General features: G+C 39.5%; 1 protein-coding gene across 2 annotated transcripts in view; it reads right to left on the reverse strand.

The window, feature by feature from the left end:
• Nucleotides 1-19,653, reverse strand: part of MORC4 (MORC family CW-type zinc finger 4) — a 59,591-nt gene that overhangs the window by 12,373 nt on the left and 27,565 nt on the right. For both annotated transcript variants that reach the window (XM_034949806.3, XM_034949805.3), the window contains exons 10-14: nt 8,850-8,948; nt 5,177-5,305; nt 3,777-3,845; nt 3,317-3,371; nt 1,744-1,919 (exon numbers count right to left, since the gene is read on the reverse strand). In XM_034949806.3, the coding sequence (XP_034805697.1) occupies nt 1,744-1,919; nt 3,317-3,371; nt 3,777-3,845; nt 5,177-5,305; nt 8,850-8,948 (528 nt within the window). The remainder of the gene's footprint in view (nt 1-1,743; nt 1,920-3,316; nt 3,372-3,776; nt 3,846-5,176; nt 5,306-8,849; nt 8,949-19,653) is intronic.

Consider the following 19,653-nt stretch of genomic DNA (forward strand, 5'->3'; position numbering starts at 1 on the left):
TAGAGACTGATGAAGTATGCCACCCAATGGAAGTTCTATTGTACTGCATCCATAAAATAAGTATATAAATTAGCATTTCTAATCCCCTTGAGGTTACCAAAAACCACTACAGGGTTATAAAAGAAACACTGGGGAAAAAAGGAAAAGTGGTCATAGTAAGGAAGGGACAGTCTTCAAAAGCAAAGACACCTGACACTCCAGCAGCAATGGTGATATATGAGCATCTCCAGGAGACCAGGGTAAAAAGGTAACAATGTGCTTCAAAAACACTTAGCATTTACAGTGCACCCCTCCTAACCTAAAATGGGAGTTGGAAAAGTATGCATGGAAACGGTGTAATTAGGCTCAAGCTCCTGAGACTAAGGCTGGATTCTATTTCTTATCCCGTTGCTACAAAATTCAATCTTAGAAATTGCTTCTTAAATATGACTCAGATTCAACCATTACTTATTGAGTACCTACTATATTCCAAGGCACCGTTCTATTGGTTTTTTGTTTTTTTTAAGAGATGAGATTTCGCTGTGTTGTCCAGGCTGGTCTTGAACTCAGAAACACAGAGAAAAACAAACCAACCAACCAGGAGTCACTTTATCCTATTATGTATTCCACTGACTATTCTACAGTATGTTAAGAAGATATCCAAAGTGAAAATAGTCACTAAAAAGTTCACTTCCCGGCTGGGTGTGGTGGCTCATGCCTGTAATCCTGGCACTTTGGGAGGCCAAGGCGGGTGAATCACCTGAGGTCGGGAGTTCGAGACCAGCCTGACCAACATGGAGAAACTCCGTCTCTACTAAAAATACAAAATTAGCCAGGTGTGGTGGTGCATGCCTGTAATCCTAGCTACTCCAGAGGCTGAGGCAAGAGAATCGCTTGAACCCGGGACGGGGAGGTTGCGGTGAGCCAAGATCGCGCCATTGGACTCCAGCCTGGGCAACAAGAGCGAAACATAATAGTCACATTACTGATGAACATAGACATTTCTACTATTAGAGAGCAACCTTGTCCCTGCCCTATATGGCTTGGCCCTGCAAGAGTGAGAAGCAGAATAGAGAAGAGAAAGCAAGGAGTCATAATTAGGAGTACTGAGTTCAGTCCCATGGGAGTAAAGGGGCAGTCATATCCTTCAGTGCTTCAAATACTCCTGATATCTAAGAAAAAGAACAGTTATGCTTCTTGTTATGAATACACAAAATAACACTGATGAGGTGCTAGAAGGTGAACAAGTAAAGTCCAATGCTAAACTTATACTAATAATTTATTCTAGGAAACAACAAATGATAAAGCTTACCTAATGGCACAAATATCTAATAGTTATTTTTACATGTGGTCAACATGTGCTAGGCCTATGAGGCCCCAGAGAACTTCAATATCCATATACTGAAGAAAAGGAACAATGCTTATCATTATAACATTACCTTATTTGTGTAGTATTTTACACTTTTCAAATTTTGTCTATTATTTCACTTGCACAATTCCCAATATAATGTGAATACATGATACATAAAAAGAGTATCAGCAAATGATCACCTCAAAATTATAGACCTGATACAGCAGTTATAATACTGAAAAATTGGAGGTACATGCAACACACAATTCTATCAACTTAAAATTGTGTTTCTACTTCTGAATTCCATGCTAGGCCTTAGAAAAAACAGAAACAAGGTAAAACATACCAACTTACTCTACAGGAAAACAGACTCTAAAGCTTACTATTGACAAGAGATCATGCTTTTTAGTCACCTGGAAAACTGTAAAACACTGGAATCCAGAGGCTTAAGTTGAAGAGATGGTGATCTGCTTTCTTCTCCACCAGAAGGAAGCACACTAGGGCTATGAATTCCCTCATATCCAATTGTCTTGTTATTCAATCCAGCCATTTCTTGAACAGTAAGGATCTTTGGTGGATTACTGAATACCTATAAAAGACAGAAATGATTTGTAAAAGTCTCAAATTCAAACCAAATGCCAAAGGATGAGTCAATCCTTCTGATGCTAGGAAAGAATGCTTGGCCAAATAAAACGAAACTGTTTCCTACACAAAACAAACAGTGCGCAGTAATGTACACTAGAACACTGAACCCAGGCATACTCAGTTATCAACCTTATCAGCAGGACACCAAACAGACCTCCCCCAACTTACTTAGTGGCTCCTAGAATTATCCCACCCCCAATATAAACCCAGGCCCCCTAATCACTGTCTAATTCTCTCTTGTGACCCAGTTTAAGGCTGAGTTTTCACTCCCCTGAGATGTATGATGAGGGTAGGGTGGTGGGAAAATGCACTGCAGCAAGTGTCTGTGCCAGTTTGGGAGAAATACATGCGACAGACTAACATATATTCATAGTGTACACACACACACACACACACACACACAGACATGCATCTGGATCTTGTGGGAGAGCCAGCTCATGAAGATAGTATGAATGATTAAGGTGAGGGAAAATATAGGGGAGGTAAACTGAATGAGAACAGGGCAGTCCTAGGAAATCTACCAATCTCTACATCAGACAATTAAACCAAGGCATTAGGGTATGAAACCTGATTATTCATATGCCTGGGTCTTGGCAGGATATCAGAAGAAGAATTAGTATTAAATTGCCTCTATCCTCACCAGTCTGACCTACCCTGATTGAGTGAGTGGAAGGTGAATCTAACATGCGACTAGCAGATCTCTCTTGGAAAGAGGGTCAAGAGGGAAATCATGCAGAAAGGCAAGGTTGGGAGGGAAAGATATACGGGTGCTATGGTGGCTGTCGGGAAAGGAGTGTCCCTGAAAGGACGGCCAACCTTACTGCACCCTTCAGCGTCCGGAGCTGGGCAACCATGTCCGAGAGACAGTGCTCCTGAAAATTCAAAACAGCAGAATTTTTATAAAGCCAGCCAGCCTGAAAGCAGGGATCGGGGAGGAGTACAAACAACCACCCCTTCTTCCCAAGAGGAAGGAGGAAGGGATCACCCCTGAATCCTAGAAGAAAAGAGACAGGAAAAGCAGACACTTAACAGGAGAAGCCTGTATGAGGATGGAACACAACCCTGAATATTCTGTGACATTGAATGTGATATTCATACTGTCCAGAGTCAGTACTGAATCCAAATCTGGAAGATAAACGATTCGACTCTTCTACTTTTGGTGATCTAAACATCAGTGACAGCAGAGCAAAGCAAAATCAAAAGATTCAATGAAAAGAAGACCACCAGAAGAAATGGTTTGTTATTTCTATGCAGCTTTCAAGATTGCTGCTTCCTTCAACTTATATTTTCTGTTGGGGAAAATGTTGTGTGAGAACAATAAGGGTGTGCACTGCCTCTCACCTGGTGGTTCTCATTTTCCATAGGCATCTTCTTCTTCTCCTCAACAGTTTGTTCTCTAGGAGAAGATAAAAGTGCTATTTAGTTCACTCATGAAACTTCTCAGTTTGAAATGGACTGCCAATTGTAGATTTAGGTTATAATGTTCCTTCCAAATTACAAATACTGTGAGCCTCATTGAGTAACTGAGGGTGCCTTTCTGAACTAGGCTACTGAAGTGAGATTTCAAGTGCCCCACCAGAGAGAGAGAGAGAGAGAGAGGAGAGAGAAAGACTAAAGACAATCACTAGTTGAGACATTCAGGAGATGATTAGAAGGAATAAAGAACTGGGAGAGCAGAGAGGTGAGGAGGGAAATTATTTAAGAACCAAAAAAATTCTCTCTTCTCAAAACTCCTGTCCTGTAAGGAAGTGTCAGGCTACTCTACCCTATGGTAGAGAACCCCATCTCATGTATACTCAACTGTTTCTTAGCTTTGCTCAAGCACAGGTCTTCATCAATGAGTTCTTGTTCCTCTGGAACAGAGCATCTCCTGCAGTACAGAGAATAAATCATCCTTTGGAAAAAAACTGGGTCCTTCACTTTTACCTTTTAATTTCCTTATAACTATGCAGGTTAACAACTCTCTAACATTACAGAGTTCAGATCCCATTCAAATTATAAAACCTTGTTATATGTAAAGCATGAGAAAGAGAATTTTAGGAGTAAAAACTGAAAGGAGTACTAGAAAATACATTCAGTGGTCAAAAGTAATCCTAGAAACAAACAAAATTTAACAATAATTGGCAGCTATATTATACTCAGTTTATAAAGGGGCAAAGTGGGCTGCAAGGTTATGTCTCCTGTACTAAAAGATAAAGTATTCAAAAATGAGACTTCTAAGTACTCAGTTCCATATTCTAATTACACAATCTCATTTACTCTCCATGGAAAGATACTTGGGCATATCTAGAGACTATGAGGAAATGCTTATATTTATAGACCTAATCTTTGTTCATTTAACTTCTTCAATTTTAGACATTTTTCCCCTAAAATGCATACCCATTTTAGCACCTTTCTATCAGTATTTATCCTGCCAGAAGAATTTTAAGAAAGTCACAGCTGAATTGAAGCACACTGACTTATTATTATGAACCTATATGACTACTGAGTCAAATTTTTAAAAACTTTTAAAGTTAATGCCTAAAGATATGCCAGACACTATTTAGATGTTGGATGCTGCAAGAAACATATGGTATATTAGGAAGACAAACACACAAACAGCGCTGAATATACAATAGGTACAGGTACTACTGTATAACACTGATTCCAAATACGAAGCATATAAAGAACATCATCGACTTGACCTGGAATGTAAAGTCCTTTGTCTCGAAGAGTTTACGATCTCTTGAAGAGCCAAAGCTCTTCAAAGATACATATGTGAAAAACATCCAAAAAGTACAAAACAATATGTGAACAAATGTCAAGAATCAAATACCAGAGGAAATCAGAGTAAAATCACTGTAAACTATGGTCAACAGGAAAAGCATCACACAAAACACTTGCTGCCCAGATGGATGTGATTAGGATAGACAAATGGAATGCAGAAAGTCATTGCAAGCAAGAGGAATGACACTACCAAAGTCATGGACATGAGAGTAAGCATGGCATGTGTAGGGAATAGTGAAGCCACAGCCCTGGCTCAAGTACAAAGTTTGTGTTAAGATACCACGGAATGTAAGGCTAGATAGGTAAGCTGGGGTCAGTCAGCACAGGGCCTTGAATGCCAGGCTGAAGGGTGTGAACCTGAGATGAAAAATGTTTTAGACTATAGAGATAAATCAGGAGTTACCTCGAGCATAAGATTGAGTCCTGGAACCTTACCTGTACTTTGGATGGGAATTATAATAACAAAACCATCTTGCAGGTAACATGGATGGATCAATCTTCCCAGGAAGCTTTCTCCATTTAAGACACTCATCACACTGAACCCATGTCTGGTCAGGAACCTTCCTGAATGAAGGAAAATGGAAGTGTGACTGTGTATATCTTAGCTCTGTGCTTTGTCTTACATTAGAAAGGTGCAGCCGAAAAAAGAAAGAACCTAATTTCATATATGAAATATGTTGGGAATGTTATCATCTTGGTGCCCAAATGTATATATTTTTAACTTCACAGATAAAATGATAGAACTATAGCAAATATGGATATGAAAAGTAGTAACAAGTATTAACAAGGTGAGCTACTTTTATAGAGGTCAATAATATTTATCTTGTAACCAAAAACCACTTGTACCCCAAAAGCTATTGAAACATTTTTTAAATAATACTTATCCTGGTAGCTCTTGTTCCAAGCAAACAATAGGGTAATTTTAACTCTAAAATTTATTAACTTGGAAAAAATCTGTTTATTACCATATTACCAAGAAATAAAACCCATAGAATCATTTTGTTTCCTTCTGTCCAATCATGTAACAGGCTTAAAATCCATTTATGGCAGCCATGGAAGCATTGCCATTAAAACATCTCCCTCATTTCCCTACAGAGACTCCTTATTCCTTTTCATTTCCCTCTCAAGAAAAACCCTTTGCTTATAATACTTCAATCAAAATTTTACTAGGTTGATATTCCCAAAGTTAATCTTAAAAAGTAATATAAATTTGATTAAATTTCATAACTAGAAATGGTGGTTCCAGACAACAATGGGGTTAAATTAAGATAAAACTCTTCCAGAGTTCAACTCTTAAAATGCATACCCACTCTGATTCCCCTCAGTTACCTACACTTTAGAGTGAATTTGTTTCTCTGAGAAAGTGGCCCTTATATGACAGAAGTACTCAGTACCTAAGGTGTAAAAGACAGGCTAGAGTGAGAATGAAGGTGGCTGGAGAAAAGACACACAAAGCAAGAAGAGGGGCACCTCAGCCAATTTCACTAACATGTAATTTAGCCTAGGATGAGATTTATGCATGTTATATTTATACTTCTCTTATACTAGATATTTCAACAGAGTGGTGTGGTTCTTTTATGTCTTAGTTCAATAATTTTCTTAACATCTTAAATTGTGCTTTTTATTTTCTTCTTGTTGTTGTTGTTTTTTCCTTTTAGACAGGGTCTCACTCTGTCTCCCAGGCTGGAGTGCAGTGGCACAATTTCAGTTCACTACAACCTCTGCCTCCTGGGCTCAAGTAATCCTCCCACCTCAGCCTCCCAGGTAGCTATGGGACTACAGGCATGCGCCACCACACCCGGCTAATGTTTGTACTTTTGGTAGAGATGGGGTTTCACCATGTTGCCGAGGCTGGTCTCAAACTCCTGAGATCAAACAATCCACCTGCCTCAGCCTCCCAAAGTGCTGGGATTACAGGCATGACCCACCGTGCCTGGCTTTAAATTGTGCTTTTTTCTAAATATAAAAGTAATATAAGCTCATTATTAAAAACTAGAAAATAGAGAAATATATACAGAAAATAAAAGGCACTCATAATTCTACCACTGAAATACAATGCCCTCTTGTTTTTTTGAAACTCTGTTTGAACAAAGAAAGTTTGTACACATTTTTGGATCTACAGCTTCCTATTCCCTAGCTCCAGGCTGTTCCAGCCTTGCAACCACTAAGCTCTAAGCTCAGGCCTGACCTCTGGTGTCTATATATTTCTAGACAGCCACTGTTTTAGAGCCAGTCAATAAAAAGCAGCTTCAGCAGTAGTGGGAGGGGAGAAGAAAGGTCCTATTAGCTTCGGTTCTACATGCATATGCATAGGAGAGTCTCTTGCAGAGTGTCAGCATTACTCTCTCAGGGATAGGCATGCTTAGAGGCAGCAACCCTCTGTTTCGGGTTCCATGCAGATCATGGTAGATCCTTCAATCCAGGCAGACAGGAGAGGCTTTTAGCCCATGCTTTCAGGAAATTGGTAGCTGAGGTGGCTTTACTACATTCCCTTCATTGCATCCCTCCAGAAGAGAGCAGCAGTTAAGAACTTAGGTTTAGGGGACCTGATTACCTATATTTGAACCTTAGTTCTACCACTTGCTGCTTGTCTAACCTTAGGCAAGTTACTTAAGTTCTTGGTGTATCAGTCTCTACATCTGTAAAGAAGTAATAATAATATCTAACAGGTAGGGTTGTTGTGATGGTTAAATAAATCACTGCATGTAAAGAACTTAGAACAGTGCCTGACATATAAGTAAGCATTCAATAATTACCATTATTACAGTTCTGCCTCCAGCACACACACTCTCTAGCAGTATGTGAACATCTGTTTCATTGCATTAATCACTGCTAATTTGAAAGGCAAAAAATGGCATCTCACCTTAGTTTGTACTTCTTTGAAAACTATGGAGGACAGCCATAAGCTGAGATCTTCAGAATAAGAAGAGGGTGATATACATACAGCCATTAGGTTGCATTAGAAATAAAATTTTATATCATACATTTGCCTAATAATTTCCATTAAAATAATAGGTACCTACTCCAAAAAGAACTTTTACCACTCTAATGTTTGTCTTGATGGTGGTGTAACTGACTGTGTATGTGTTGGCACACATTCGATCCTCTGTATTATGCTCCTTACCTGACTTGTCTGTCTTAGAGTCAATAAATTCTACCTTTTCTTTAACATACTGGGTTCTCTATTCCTACTCTCAAGTACTGGTACAATCCCAGCAATATTCACTAGGAATATAAAAAAAGGGGAAGTTTACTAACATGTCTGAACACCTACTATATGCCAGTCACTGTGCTAAAAATGTATGTCACCTAAGTTAATATATTCAGACAGGTGAAGTAACTTACTTACCCAAGCTCATCCAACTATTAAAAAGCAGATCCAGATTTTCAACCCAGGAACATTTGATTTAAATAGCCATCATCTTCTACTACATCACACTACCAGTACTAAACTCTTCACATTTATGATCCAGACCGTAAATGTGTTAAAGCAGAATGAAGAGGTTTAGAGAATGAAGCAATTAGTACCTGTGAGTTCTTATTTTTAGTCAATTAAACTTCCTGATGTGAAAAGCACCATCTTACTGAGAGGTGAGGCCAGTTGGACTTCCTGGGTCGAGTGGGGACTTGGGGAACTTTCCTGTCTTACAAGAGGATTGTAAAACGCACCAATCAGTGCTCTGTAAAACGCACCAATCAGTGCTCTGTAAAACGCACCTATCAGCAGGATTCTAAAAGTAGCCAATCGCAGAGAGGATTGAAAAAAGGGCACTCTGATAGGACAGAAATGGAACATGGGAGGGAACAATAAGGGAATAAAAGCTGTCCACCCCAGCAAGCAGTGGCAACCCACTCAGGTCCCCTTCCAAGCTGTGGAAGCTTTGTCCTTTCGCTGTTCACAATAAACCTTGCTACCACTCACTGTTTGGGTCGGTGCCATCTTTAAGAGCTGTAACACTCACCACGAAGGTCTGCAGCTTCATTCTTGAAGTCAGTGACACCACGAACCCACCAGCAGGAACCAAATCCAGACACATTACCCTTGTTCCTTCCATTTGATCTATGGATATTACCCCTAATACATTCATATTCTGTATCTATTACTTACGGTATTGGCCTGGCTACAGTTGAGGTCTCAAAATTATCTTGAGATGTTTTTTCCTTCCAGTAAGCATTGAGCTTCTGGGCAAGGGCATTTATTGTTAGCCTGAAAGAAAATGCAAGAAGTATGTCAAAGTTTAGCACTTGTTGAACAATTCTTTGTTGAGAAGTTCCCATTTAACAGACACCAATAATTTAGAGTATCTGGCATATTTTTGAACATCTACACTTTAAGAAACCAAGATGGGAATCCATTGCCTTTGCAAGCTACATGTCAAAATGACAAAGTTGTAACACTGAACAGTCACTTTAGTTGAAAAGGTGAAATGGTCACAAGTGCTAAAAAGTAGAGTTCTATAAATTTTCAGTGCTTGTTGAATCATGGAGTGTGTGGGTAACTTGACATTAGAGACTATGACAGAGGACCAAACTGCAGAGATAGGATAGAGCCAAATATTGATAAGTTGATGGGGAGTTATTGGATTGTCAGATGACTACAGGTAGATAATTCAGAACAAGGTAAAAATCAGATGATCAAATACTATAGCCTATCTATTATAAATCAATCAAATATTAACTTTAATATGTCTATATAGTCCCTCTTCATCCAAATGCTGATCATAGTAGCATTATGGTGCCCATGAACAAGCACTCCAACATTCTACCACATAGCCGTTACTGGAGGCTGTATCTGAGTTCCAGCCCTTGCTCTTTATTTCTCTCCCTAAAGGAACAACAGTAGACTCAGGGTCAACAAAAATGTAATTTGTAAAAATCAAAACCTGAATTTTACTTTTAAAAACTTCCAACTTTCGAATTACTAATTCCTATTTAATTCCATAACCCAAGATTACAACCTAATGTAGAGCTACACACAACTGGAAAACTGTACACTTAGAATTCAGAAGTTTTTAAATATCTTGGCCCCCTGGATCATTCCCCAAGGTTTTTGCAGAGCTCTTCTCTTGTTAAGAGAAACTCTTCCTTATCTCTACCTTATTCATATTAAATTAGATTCTCACTACACGGAAAAGATTAAAGTAATCATATATGAGCTCCCCTATAAACTCTTATTCCCCTTCAACCTATTTATGTTCCTACTCTATGTCTATATCCTTCCCTCAAGTCACAGATGAAGAACTATTCCTCATTTCCTCTTAAAAATCTACTTAAAATCTACTTTAAAAAGAAGTAGATTAGATGGGCATATGGGAAGATGGTAGAATAAGAAGCATGTGGAAGCTGTCTCCTTACATATACAACAACTGCTGTAGCAAAAGCTGCATGATGTAACTATTTTGAAACTCTGGAGTCTATTGGAAAGTTTGCAACTTCCAGGGGAAGGCTTGGATGGTAAATTGTGGTTAATTTTGGTCAATTTCAGTTCTTAGCTCAGTAATAGCTACCCATTCCCCACTCCCAGCCCTGTGGCAAGCAACCCTCCATGTGTTCCAAGAGCAACTTGCAGGAGCCAGTGTGGGCAAAAAGGACACTGTCCTCCAAATATTGCAATTCTATCCTCTGATCACTGCTTGCTGCTTCTGATCACAGATGTGAAGACAAAAAGGCAAGAAAGAGACGACTGTTGTTGAACCTCCCCCATTGTTTCAACCCTCTACTCCTCCAGTTGAAGTGACATCCAGAGGATTCAAAGTCCTGGCATCTCTTTTTCCTCCTCTATTTCTCTGTTTTCCCCCTTTTGTGAGCCAGACATAAAGACAAGGACATTCAAAAGCAATTGCACATATGGGGAAAATTAGAAAGCCACTGTGAATGCCCAGAAAAAAATGCAAGCTGAGAAAAGAAGTGAAAAGACTTTAAACTTACTTCTCAGGTCAATTCTTGGCACAGAGAAAGCCTACAACATAACAAAAACAACAACAACAACAAAAAAAAACCCAGCAAACCCTAGGAAAGGAGAATTTTGTTTCCAGAGTTACCACATTATTAGATTCAAATGTTCAGTTTACAACAAAAAGTCACAAGGCATACAAACAAACAAGACAGGGTGGCCCACTCAAAGGAAAAAAATAGAAACCACCCCTGAAAAAGAACTGATAATAGATCAACTCGACAAAGATTTTAAAACGTTCTTAAAGATACTCAAAAAACTATATGAAGATGAGCAGAAAGTCAAGAAAACAATGCATAAGCAAAATAGAAAATCAACAAAGAGATAACAAACCTAAAAAGAAATCCAAAACAAAGTCTGGAGCTGAAAAGTCTAAAAACTGAAATGAAAAATCCACCGCAGGAATTCAAAGGCAGATCTGATCAGACAGAAAAAAGAATCAGTGAACTTGAAGATAAAAAATGGAAATTATCAAGTATTAAGAGCAGAAAGAATAGACTGAAGAAAAGTGAACAAAAACTAAGGGACCCATAGGACACCATAAGTGGTCCAACATATGCATTAGCAGAGTCCCAGAAAGAGAAGAGAGAAAGGAACAGAAAGAATACTTGAATAAATAATTGCCAAAAACTTCTCAAATTTGATGAAAGACACGAATATAAACATCCAACCTTAACTCCAAGTAGGATGAACTCAGAGAGACTCAGACCCAGACACATTGTAATCAAACCATGAAAGTCAAAGACAAAGAGAGAATCTTAAAAACACCAAGAGAGAAACAACATATTACATTCAAGGAATCCTTGAAGTTTGTAACTCCACTTTTTATTTTCTATATAATGTAAGAGAATACATTTAAAAGAAAAAATTGGCCAGGTGCAGTGGCTCATGCCTGTAATCCCAGCACTTTGAGAGGCTGAGGCAGGTGGATCACCTGAGGCCAGGAGTTCGAGACTAGCCTGACCAACATGGTGAAACGCTGTCTCTACTAAAAATACAAAAGTAGCTGGGCATGGTGGTGCATGCCTGTAATCCCAGCTACGTGGGAGGCTGAGGCAGGAGAATAGCTTGAACCGGGAAGGGGAGGTTGTAGTGAGCCAAGATGGTGCCATTGCACTCCAGCCTGGGTAACAAGAGCAAAACTCCATGTCAAAAAAAAAAAAAAAAAAAGAAAAGATAAAAATTTTGAGTTTGCAAGCCAGTATTATTGTAATTCAGTTTGTAACTCCTCATTTTGTTTTCTACGCAATTTAAAAGGCTAATCCATTACAAATTACTTATGATTTTGGACACACAATGTACAAAGATGTAATTCTGTGATAACAACTGAAAGGAATGGTGATGGAGCTGTTAAAGGAGCAGAACTTTTGTAAGGAATTGAAGTTAAGGTAGTATAAATCCAAATTAGAGTGTCATAACTTAAAAGATATTAAATGTAATTCCCATGATAAGCACAAACAAAATAGCGATAGAATATACACAAAAGGAAATGAGAAAGGAATTTAAATGTTTCACTATAAAAAAAATCACCTAAACACAAAAGACGGCAATGTAGGAAATGAGGGGCAAAGAAAGCTACAAGGGACACAGAAAACAAACAGCAAAATGACAGAAGTAAGTCTCTCCTTATCAGTAATTACTTTAATGTAAATGGATTAAATCCAGATTCACAAAGATATGATATAATGAAAAAGAATGTAGCGGATGCTACCTGGAAGAGGGGTACTACTATAACAAATACCTAAAAATATGGAAGTGGCTTTAGAATTGGCAATTGGCAGAGGTTGCAAAAATTTTGAGAAGCTTGACAGAAAAAAACCTACATTGCCTTCAACAGACGTTAGTAGAAATATATATGTTAATAAATGCTTTCACTAATGAGGGCTCAGAAAGAAGTGAAAAGTACGGTAGAGAAAACACAAATTACCTTAAAGAATACCCAAATCATTGTAAACAAGAGTATTGGTAGAAATATGGATGTTAAAGGTATTGCTAGTGAAGGCTCAGAAGGAAGTGACGAACATGTTATTGGAAAACTTGAGAGAAGATGATCTTTGTTACACAGTGGCAGAAAGCTTAGCAGAACTGTCCTACAGTTATGTGGAAAACAGAACTTGCAAATGATGAAATTGGAAATTTAGCTGAGGAGATCTTCAGGAAAAGTGTTAAAGGTGTGGCCTGGTGTCTTCTTGCTGCTTATGTAAAATGCAAGAGGAGAGAGACAAATTGACGAATGAACTGTTAAACAAAAAGAAACCAGGACTTGATTACTTGGGAAATTCTCAGCCCATCCAGATTGCAAAATATGCTAAAATTTAGAGATTCACTGTCAGGAAAGTATGCTCTAGAGAAAAAGCTGAGGCTGGGGCTGAACAATCTTTTGATAATATCTCAGAAAATCAAAAGGTCAGAGCATTCAGTCACACAAACTACTCTTTGAAAAGATAAAGTGAGCGTTTCCAAGATGGCTGAATAGGAACAGCCCCAGTCTACAGCTCCCAGTGAGATCGACGCAGAAGACAGGTAATTTCTGCATTTCCAACTGAGGTACCTGGTTCATCTCATTGGGACTGGTTGAAGAGTGGGTGCAGCCCACGGAGGGTGAGCCAAAGCAGGGCGGGGCATCACCTCACGGGGAAACGCAAGGGCTCAGGGGATTTCCCTTTCCTAGCAAAGGGAAGCCGTGAGTGACTGTACCTGGAGGAGTGGTACACTTCTGCCCAAATACTGCACTTTTCCCTCGGTCTTTGCAACCAGCAGACCAGGAGGTCCCCTCCTGTGTCTGGCTTGGTGGATGCCACGCCCACAGAGCCTTGCTCACTGCTAGCGCAGCAGTCTGAAATCGACCTGGAACAGGGGAGCTTGGCAGAGGGAGGGGCATCTGCCATTGCTGAGGCTTGAGTAGGTGGTTCTATGTTCACAGTGTATACAAAGCAGCAGGGAAGCTCAAACTGGGCGGAGCTCACCACAGCTCAGCAAGGCCTACTGCCTCTCTAGATTCCACCTCTGGGGGCAGGGCATATCTGAACAAAAGGCAGCAGACAGCTTCTGCAGACAGAAATGTCCCTGCCTGACAGCTCTGAAGACAGAAGTGGTTCTCCAAGCACAGCGTTCAAGTTCTGATAATGGACAGACTGCCTCCTCAAGTAAGTCCCTGACCCCCGTGTAGCCTGACTGGGAGACACCTCCCAGTAGGGGCCAACAGACATCTCATACAGGCGGGTGCCCCTCTGGGACAAAGCTTCCAGAGGAAGGATCAGGCAGCAATATTTGTTCTGCAGCCTCCACTCGTGAGATACCCAGGCAAACAGCGTCTGGAGTGGACCTCCAGCAAACTCCAACAGACCTGCAGCTGAGGGGCCTGTCTGTTAGAAGGAAAACTAACAAACAGAAAGGCATAGCATCAACATCAACAAAAAGGACATCCACACCAAAACCCCATCCATAGGTAGGTCCCCAACATCAAAGACCAAAGGTAGATAAAACCACAAAGATGGGGAGAAACCAGAGCAGAAAGGCTGAAAATTCCAAAAACCAGAACACCTCTTCTCCTCCAAAGGAACACAACTCCTTGCCAGCAAGGGAACAAAACTGGATGGAGAATGAGTTTGACAAGTTGACAGAAGTAGGCTTCAGAAGGTGGGTAATAACAAACTACTCTGAGCTAAAGGAAATGTTCTAACCCATAGTAAGGAAGCTAAAAACCTAGAAAAAAGGTTAGACGAATGACTAATTAGAATAACCAGTGTAGAGAAGAGCTTTAATGACCTGATAGAGCTAAAAACCACAGTATGAGAACTTCGTGAAGCATACACAAGCTTCAATAGCAGATTTGATGAAGCAGAAGAAAGGAAATCAGTGATTGAAGATAAAATTAATGAAATAAAGTGAGAAGACAAGATTAGAGAAAAAAGAGTGAAAAGAAACGAACAAAGCCTCCAAGAAATATGGGACTAAGTGAAAAGACCAAATCCACGTTTGACTGGTGATCCTGAAAGTGACAGGAAAATGGAACCAAGTTAGAAAACACTCTTCAGGATATTATCCAGGAGAACTTCCCCAACCTAGAAAGACAGGCCAACATTCAAATTCAGGAAATACAGAGAACACCACAAAGATACTCCTCGAGAAGAGCAACCCCAAGACACACAATGGTCAGATTCACCAAGGTTGAAATGAAGGAAAAGCTGTTAAGAGCAGCCAGAGAGAAAGGGCGGGATACCCACAAAGGGAAGCCCATCAGACTAACAGTGGATCTCTGTGCAGAAACCCTATAAGCCAGAAGAGAGTAGGGGCCAATATTCAACATTCTTAAATAAAAGAATTTTCAAACGAGAATTTCATATACAGCCAAACTAAGCTTCATAAGTGAAGGAGAAATAAAATCCTTTACAGACAAGCAAATGATGAGAGATTATGTCACCACCAGGCCTGCCTTACAAGAGCTCCTGAAGGAAGCACTAAACATGGATAGGAACAACTGGTACTAGCCACTGCAAAAACATGCCAAATTATAAACACCATTGACACTATGAAGAAACTGCATCAATTAACAGGTGAAATAACCAGCTAGCATCATAATGACAGGATCAAATTCACACATAACAATATTAACCTTAAATGTAAATGGGCTAAATGCCAAATTAAAAGACAAAGACTGGCAAACTGGATAAAGTGTCAAGACCCATTGGTGTGCTGTATTCAGGAGACCCATCTCACATGCAAAGACACACACAGGCTCAAAATAGAGGAATGGAGGAAGATCTACCAAGGAAATGGAAAGCAAAAAAAAAAAAAAAAAAAAGCAGCGGTTGCAATCTTGGTCTCTGATAAAACAGACCTTAAACCAACAAAGATCAAAAGAGACAAAGAAGGCCATTACATAATGGTAAAGGGATCAATTCAACAAGAAGAGCTAACTATCCTAAATATATATGCACCCAATACAAGAACACCCAGATTCATAAAGCAAGTTCTTGGAGACCTACAAAGAGACTTAGACTCCCACACAATAATAATGGGAGACTTTAACACCCCTCCATTGTCAACATTAGACAGATCAACAAGACAGAAAATTAACAAGGATATCCAGGACTTGAACTCAGCTCTGGACCAAGCAGACCTAATAGACATCTACAGAACTCTCCACCACGAATCAACAGAATATACATTCTTCTCAGTACCACATAGCACTCATTCTAAAATTGACCAAGTAATTGGAAGTAAAACACTCATCAAATGTAAAATAAAACACAAAAAACTCTCTCAGACCACAGTGCAATCAAATTATAACTCAGGATTAAGAATCCCACTCAAAACCGCACAACTACATGGAAACTGACCAACCTGCTCCTGAATGACTGGTGGGTAAATAATGAAATGAAAGCAGAAATAAAGATGGTCTTTGAAACCAATGAGAACAAAGACACAACATACCAGAATCTCTGGGACACATTTAAAGCTGTCTGTAGAGGGAAATTTATAGCACTAAATGCCCACAAGAGAAAACAGGAGAGATCTAAAATCAACACCTTAACATCACAATTAAAAGAACTAGAGAAGCAAGAGCAAACAAATTCAAAAGCTACCAGAAGGCAAGAAATAACTAAGATCAGAGCAGAAATGAAGGAGATAGAGACACAAAAATCCCTTCAAAAATTCAATGAATCTCAGGAGCTGATTTTTCGAAAAGAGCAACCAAATAGACAGACTGCTAGCAAGATTAATAAAGAATAAAAGAGAGAAGAATCAAATAGACACAATAAAAAATGATAAAGGGGATATCACCACCAATCCCACAGAAATACAAACTACCATCAGAGAATACTATAAACACCTCTACGCAAATAAACTAGAAAATCTAGAAGAAATGGATAAATTCCTCGACACATACACCCTCCTAAGTGTAAAGCAGGAAGAAGCTGAATCTCTGAATAGACCAATAACAGGCTCTGAAATTGAGGCAACAATTAATAGCCTACCAACCAAAAAAAGTCCAGGACCAGATGGATTCACAGCTGAATTCTACCAGAGATACAAAGAGAAGCTGGTACCATTCCTTCTGAAACTATTCCAATCGATAGAAAAAGAGGGAATCCTACCTAATTCATTTTATGAGGCCAGCATCATCCTGATACCAAAGCCTGGCAGAGACACAACAAAAAAAGAAAATTTTAGGCCAATATCCCTGATGAACATCGATGTGAAAATCCTCAATAAAACACTGGCAAACCGAATCCAGCAGCACATCAAAAAGCTTATCCTCCACAATCAAGTTGGCTTCATCCCTGGGATGCAAGGCTGGTTCAACATACACAAATCAATAAACATAATCCATCACATAAACAGAACCAATGACAAAAACGACATGATTATCTCAATAGATGCAGAAAAAGCCTTCGACAAAATTCAACAGCCTTCCATGCTAAAACTCTCAAAAAACTAGGTATTGATGGAACCTATCTCAAAATAATAGGAGCTATTTATGACAAACCCACAGCCAATATCATACCGAATGGGCAAAACCTGGAAGCATTCCCTTTGAAAACTGGCATAAGACAAGGATGCCCTCTCCCACCACTCCTATTCAACATGGTATTGGAAGTTCTGGCCAGGGCAATCAGGCAAGAGAAAGCAATAAACGGTATTCAAATAGGAAGAGAGGAAGTCAAATGGTCTCTGTTTACAGATGACATGACTGTATACTTAGAAAACCCCATTGTCTCAGCCCAAAATCTCCTTAAGCTGATAAGCAACTTCAGCAGTCTCAGAATACAAAATCAATGCGCAAAAATCACAAGCATTCCTATACACCAATAATAGACAAACAGAGCCAAATCATGAATGAACTGCCCTTCACAGTTGCTACTAAGAGAATAAAATACCTAGGAATATAACTTACAATGGATGTGAAGGACCTCTTCAAGAACTACAAACCACTGCTCAAGGAAATAAGAGAGGGCACAAACGAATGGAAAAACACTCCATGCTCATGGATAGGAAGAACAAATATTGTGAAAATGGCCTTAGTGCCCAAAGTAATTTATAGATTCAATGCTATCCCCATCAAGCTACCACTGACTTTCTTCACAGAATTGGAAAAACCTACTTTAAACTTCATATGGAAGCAAAAAAGAGCCCGCATAGCCAAGACAGTCCTGGGCAAGAAGAACAAAGCTGGAGGCATCACACTACCTGACTTCAAACTTTACTACAAGGCTACAGTAACCAAAACAGCATGGTACTGGTACCAAAACAGATATACAGACTAAAGGAACAGAACGGAGGCCTCAGAAATAATACCACACATTTACCACCATCTGATCTTTGACAAACCTGACACACACAAGCAATAGGGAAAAGATTCGATATTTAATAAATGGTGTTAGGAAAACTGGCTAGCCATATGCAGAAAACTGAAACTGGACCACTTCCTTACACCTTATACAAAAATCAACTCAAGATGGATCAAAGACTTAAATGTAAGACCTAGGACCATAAAAATCCTAGAAGAAAACCTAGGCAATACCATTCAGGACATAGGCATGGGCAAAGACTTCATGTCTAAAACACCAAAAGCAATGGCAACAAAAGCCAACATTGACAAATGGGATGTAATTAAACTAAAGAGCTTCTGCACAGCAAAAGAAACTATCATCAGAATGAACAAGCAACCTCCAGAATGGGAGAAAAATTTTGTAAACTATCCATCTGACAAACGGCTAATATCCAGAATCTACAAAGAACTTAAACAAATTTACAATGAAAAAGCAAACAACCCCATCAAAAAATGGGCAAAGCATATGAACAGACACTTCTCAAAAGAAGATATTTATGCAGCCAACAGACATATGAAAAAAATGCTCATCATCACTGGTCATTAGAGAAATGCAAATCAAAACCATAATGAGATACCATCTCACGCCAGTTAGAATGGCGACCATTAAAAAGTCAGGAAACAACAGATGCTGGAGAGGTTATGGAAAAATAGGAACCCTTTGACACTGTTGGTGGGAGTGTAAATTAGTTCAACCATTGTGGAAGACAGTGTGGCGATTCCTCAAGAATCTAGAACTAGAAATACCATTTGACCCAGCAATCCCATTACTGGGTATATACCCAAAGGATTATAAATCATTCTACTATAAAGACACATGCACACGTATGTTTATTGTGGCACTATTCACAATAGCAAAGACTTGGAACCAACCCAAATGTCCAACAATGATAGACTGGATTAAGAAAATGTGGCACATATACACATGGAATACTATGCAGTCATAAAAAAGGATGAGTTCATGTCCTTTGCAGGGACATGGATGAAGCTGGAAACCATCATTCTCAGCAAACTATCACAAGATCAGAAAACCAAACACCGCATGTTCTCACTCATAAGTGGGAGTTGAACAATGAGAACACATGGACGCAGGGAGGGGAACATCACACACTGGGGCCTGTAGGGGGTGGGAAGCTAGGGGAGGGATAACATTAAGAGAAATACCTAATGTAGGTGAAGGGTTGATGGGTGCAGCAAACCACCATGGCACGTGTATACCTACATAACAAAATTGCACGTTCTGCACATGTAACCCAGAATTTAAAGTATAATAATAAAAAAAAGATAAAGCCTGTGACTCACAGATCTCCATAGCCATCTCAGCTGGAGCCAAAAAATAGATATAGGATTCCCTAGGAAAGACCTGCCAAGAGCCTCTTGTTGGATGACATGAATATACATGACACGCATGGGAGACTCACAAGGTTCTTAAGAATGGCACGCTAGCATGAAAGCTAGCTTGAGGCCAGGCACAGTAGCTCACACCTGAAATCCCAGCACTTTGGGAGACCGAGGCAGGCAGATCACCTGAGGTCAGGAGTTCAAGACCAGACTGACCAACATGGAGAAACCCCGTCTCTACTAAAAATACAAAATTAGCCGGGCGTGGTGGCACATGCCTGT

The sequence above is a fragment of the Pan paniscus genome, chromosome X, assembly GCF_029289425.2.
Source record: "Pan paniscus chromosome X, NHGRI_mPanPan1-v2.0_pri, whole genome shotgun sequence".
NCBI lineage: Eukaryota > Metazoa > Chordata > Mammalia > Primates > Hominidae > Pan > Pan paniscus.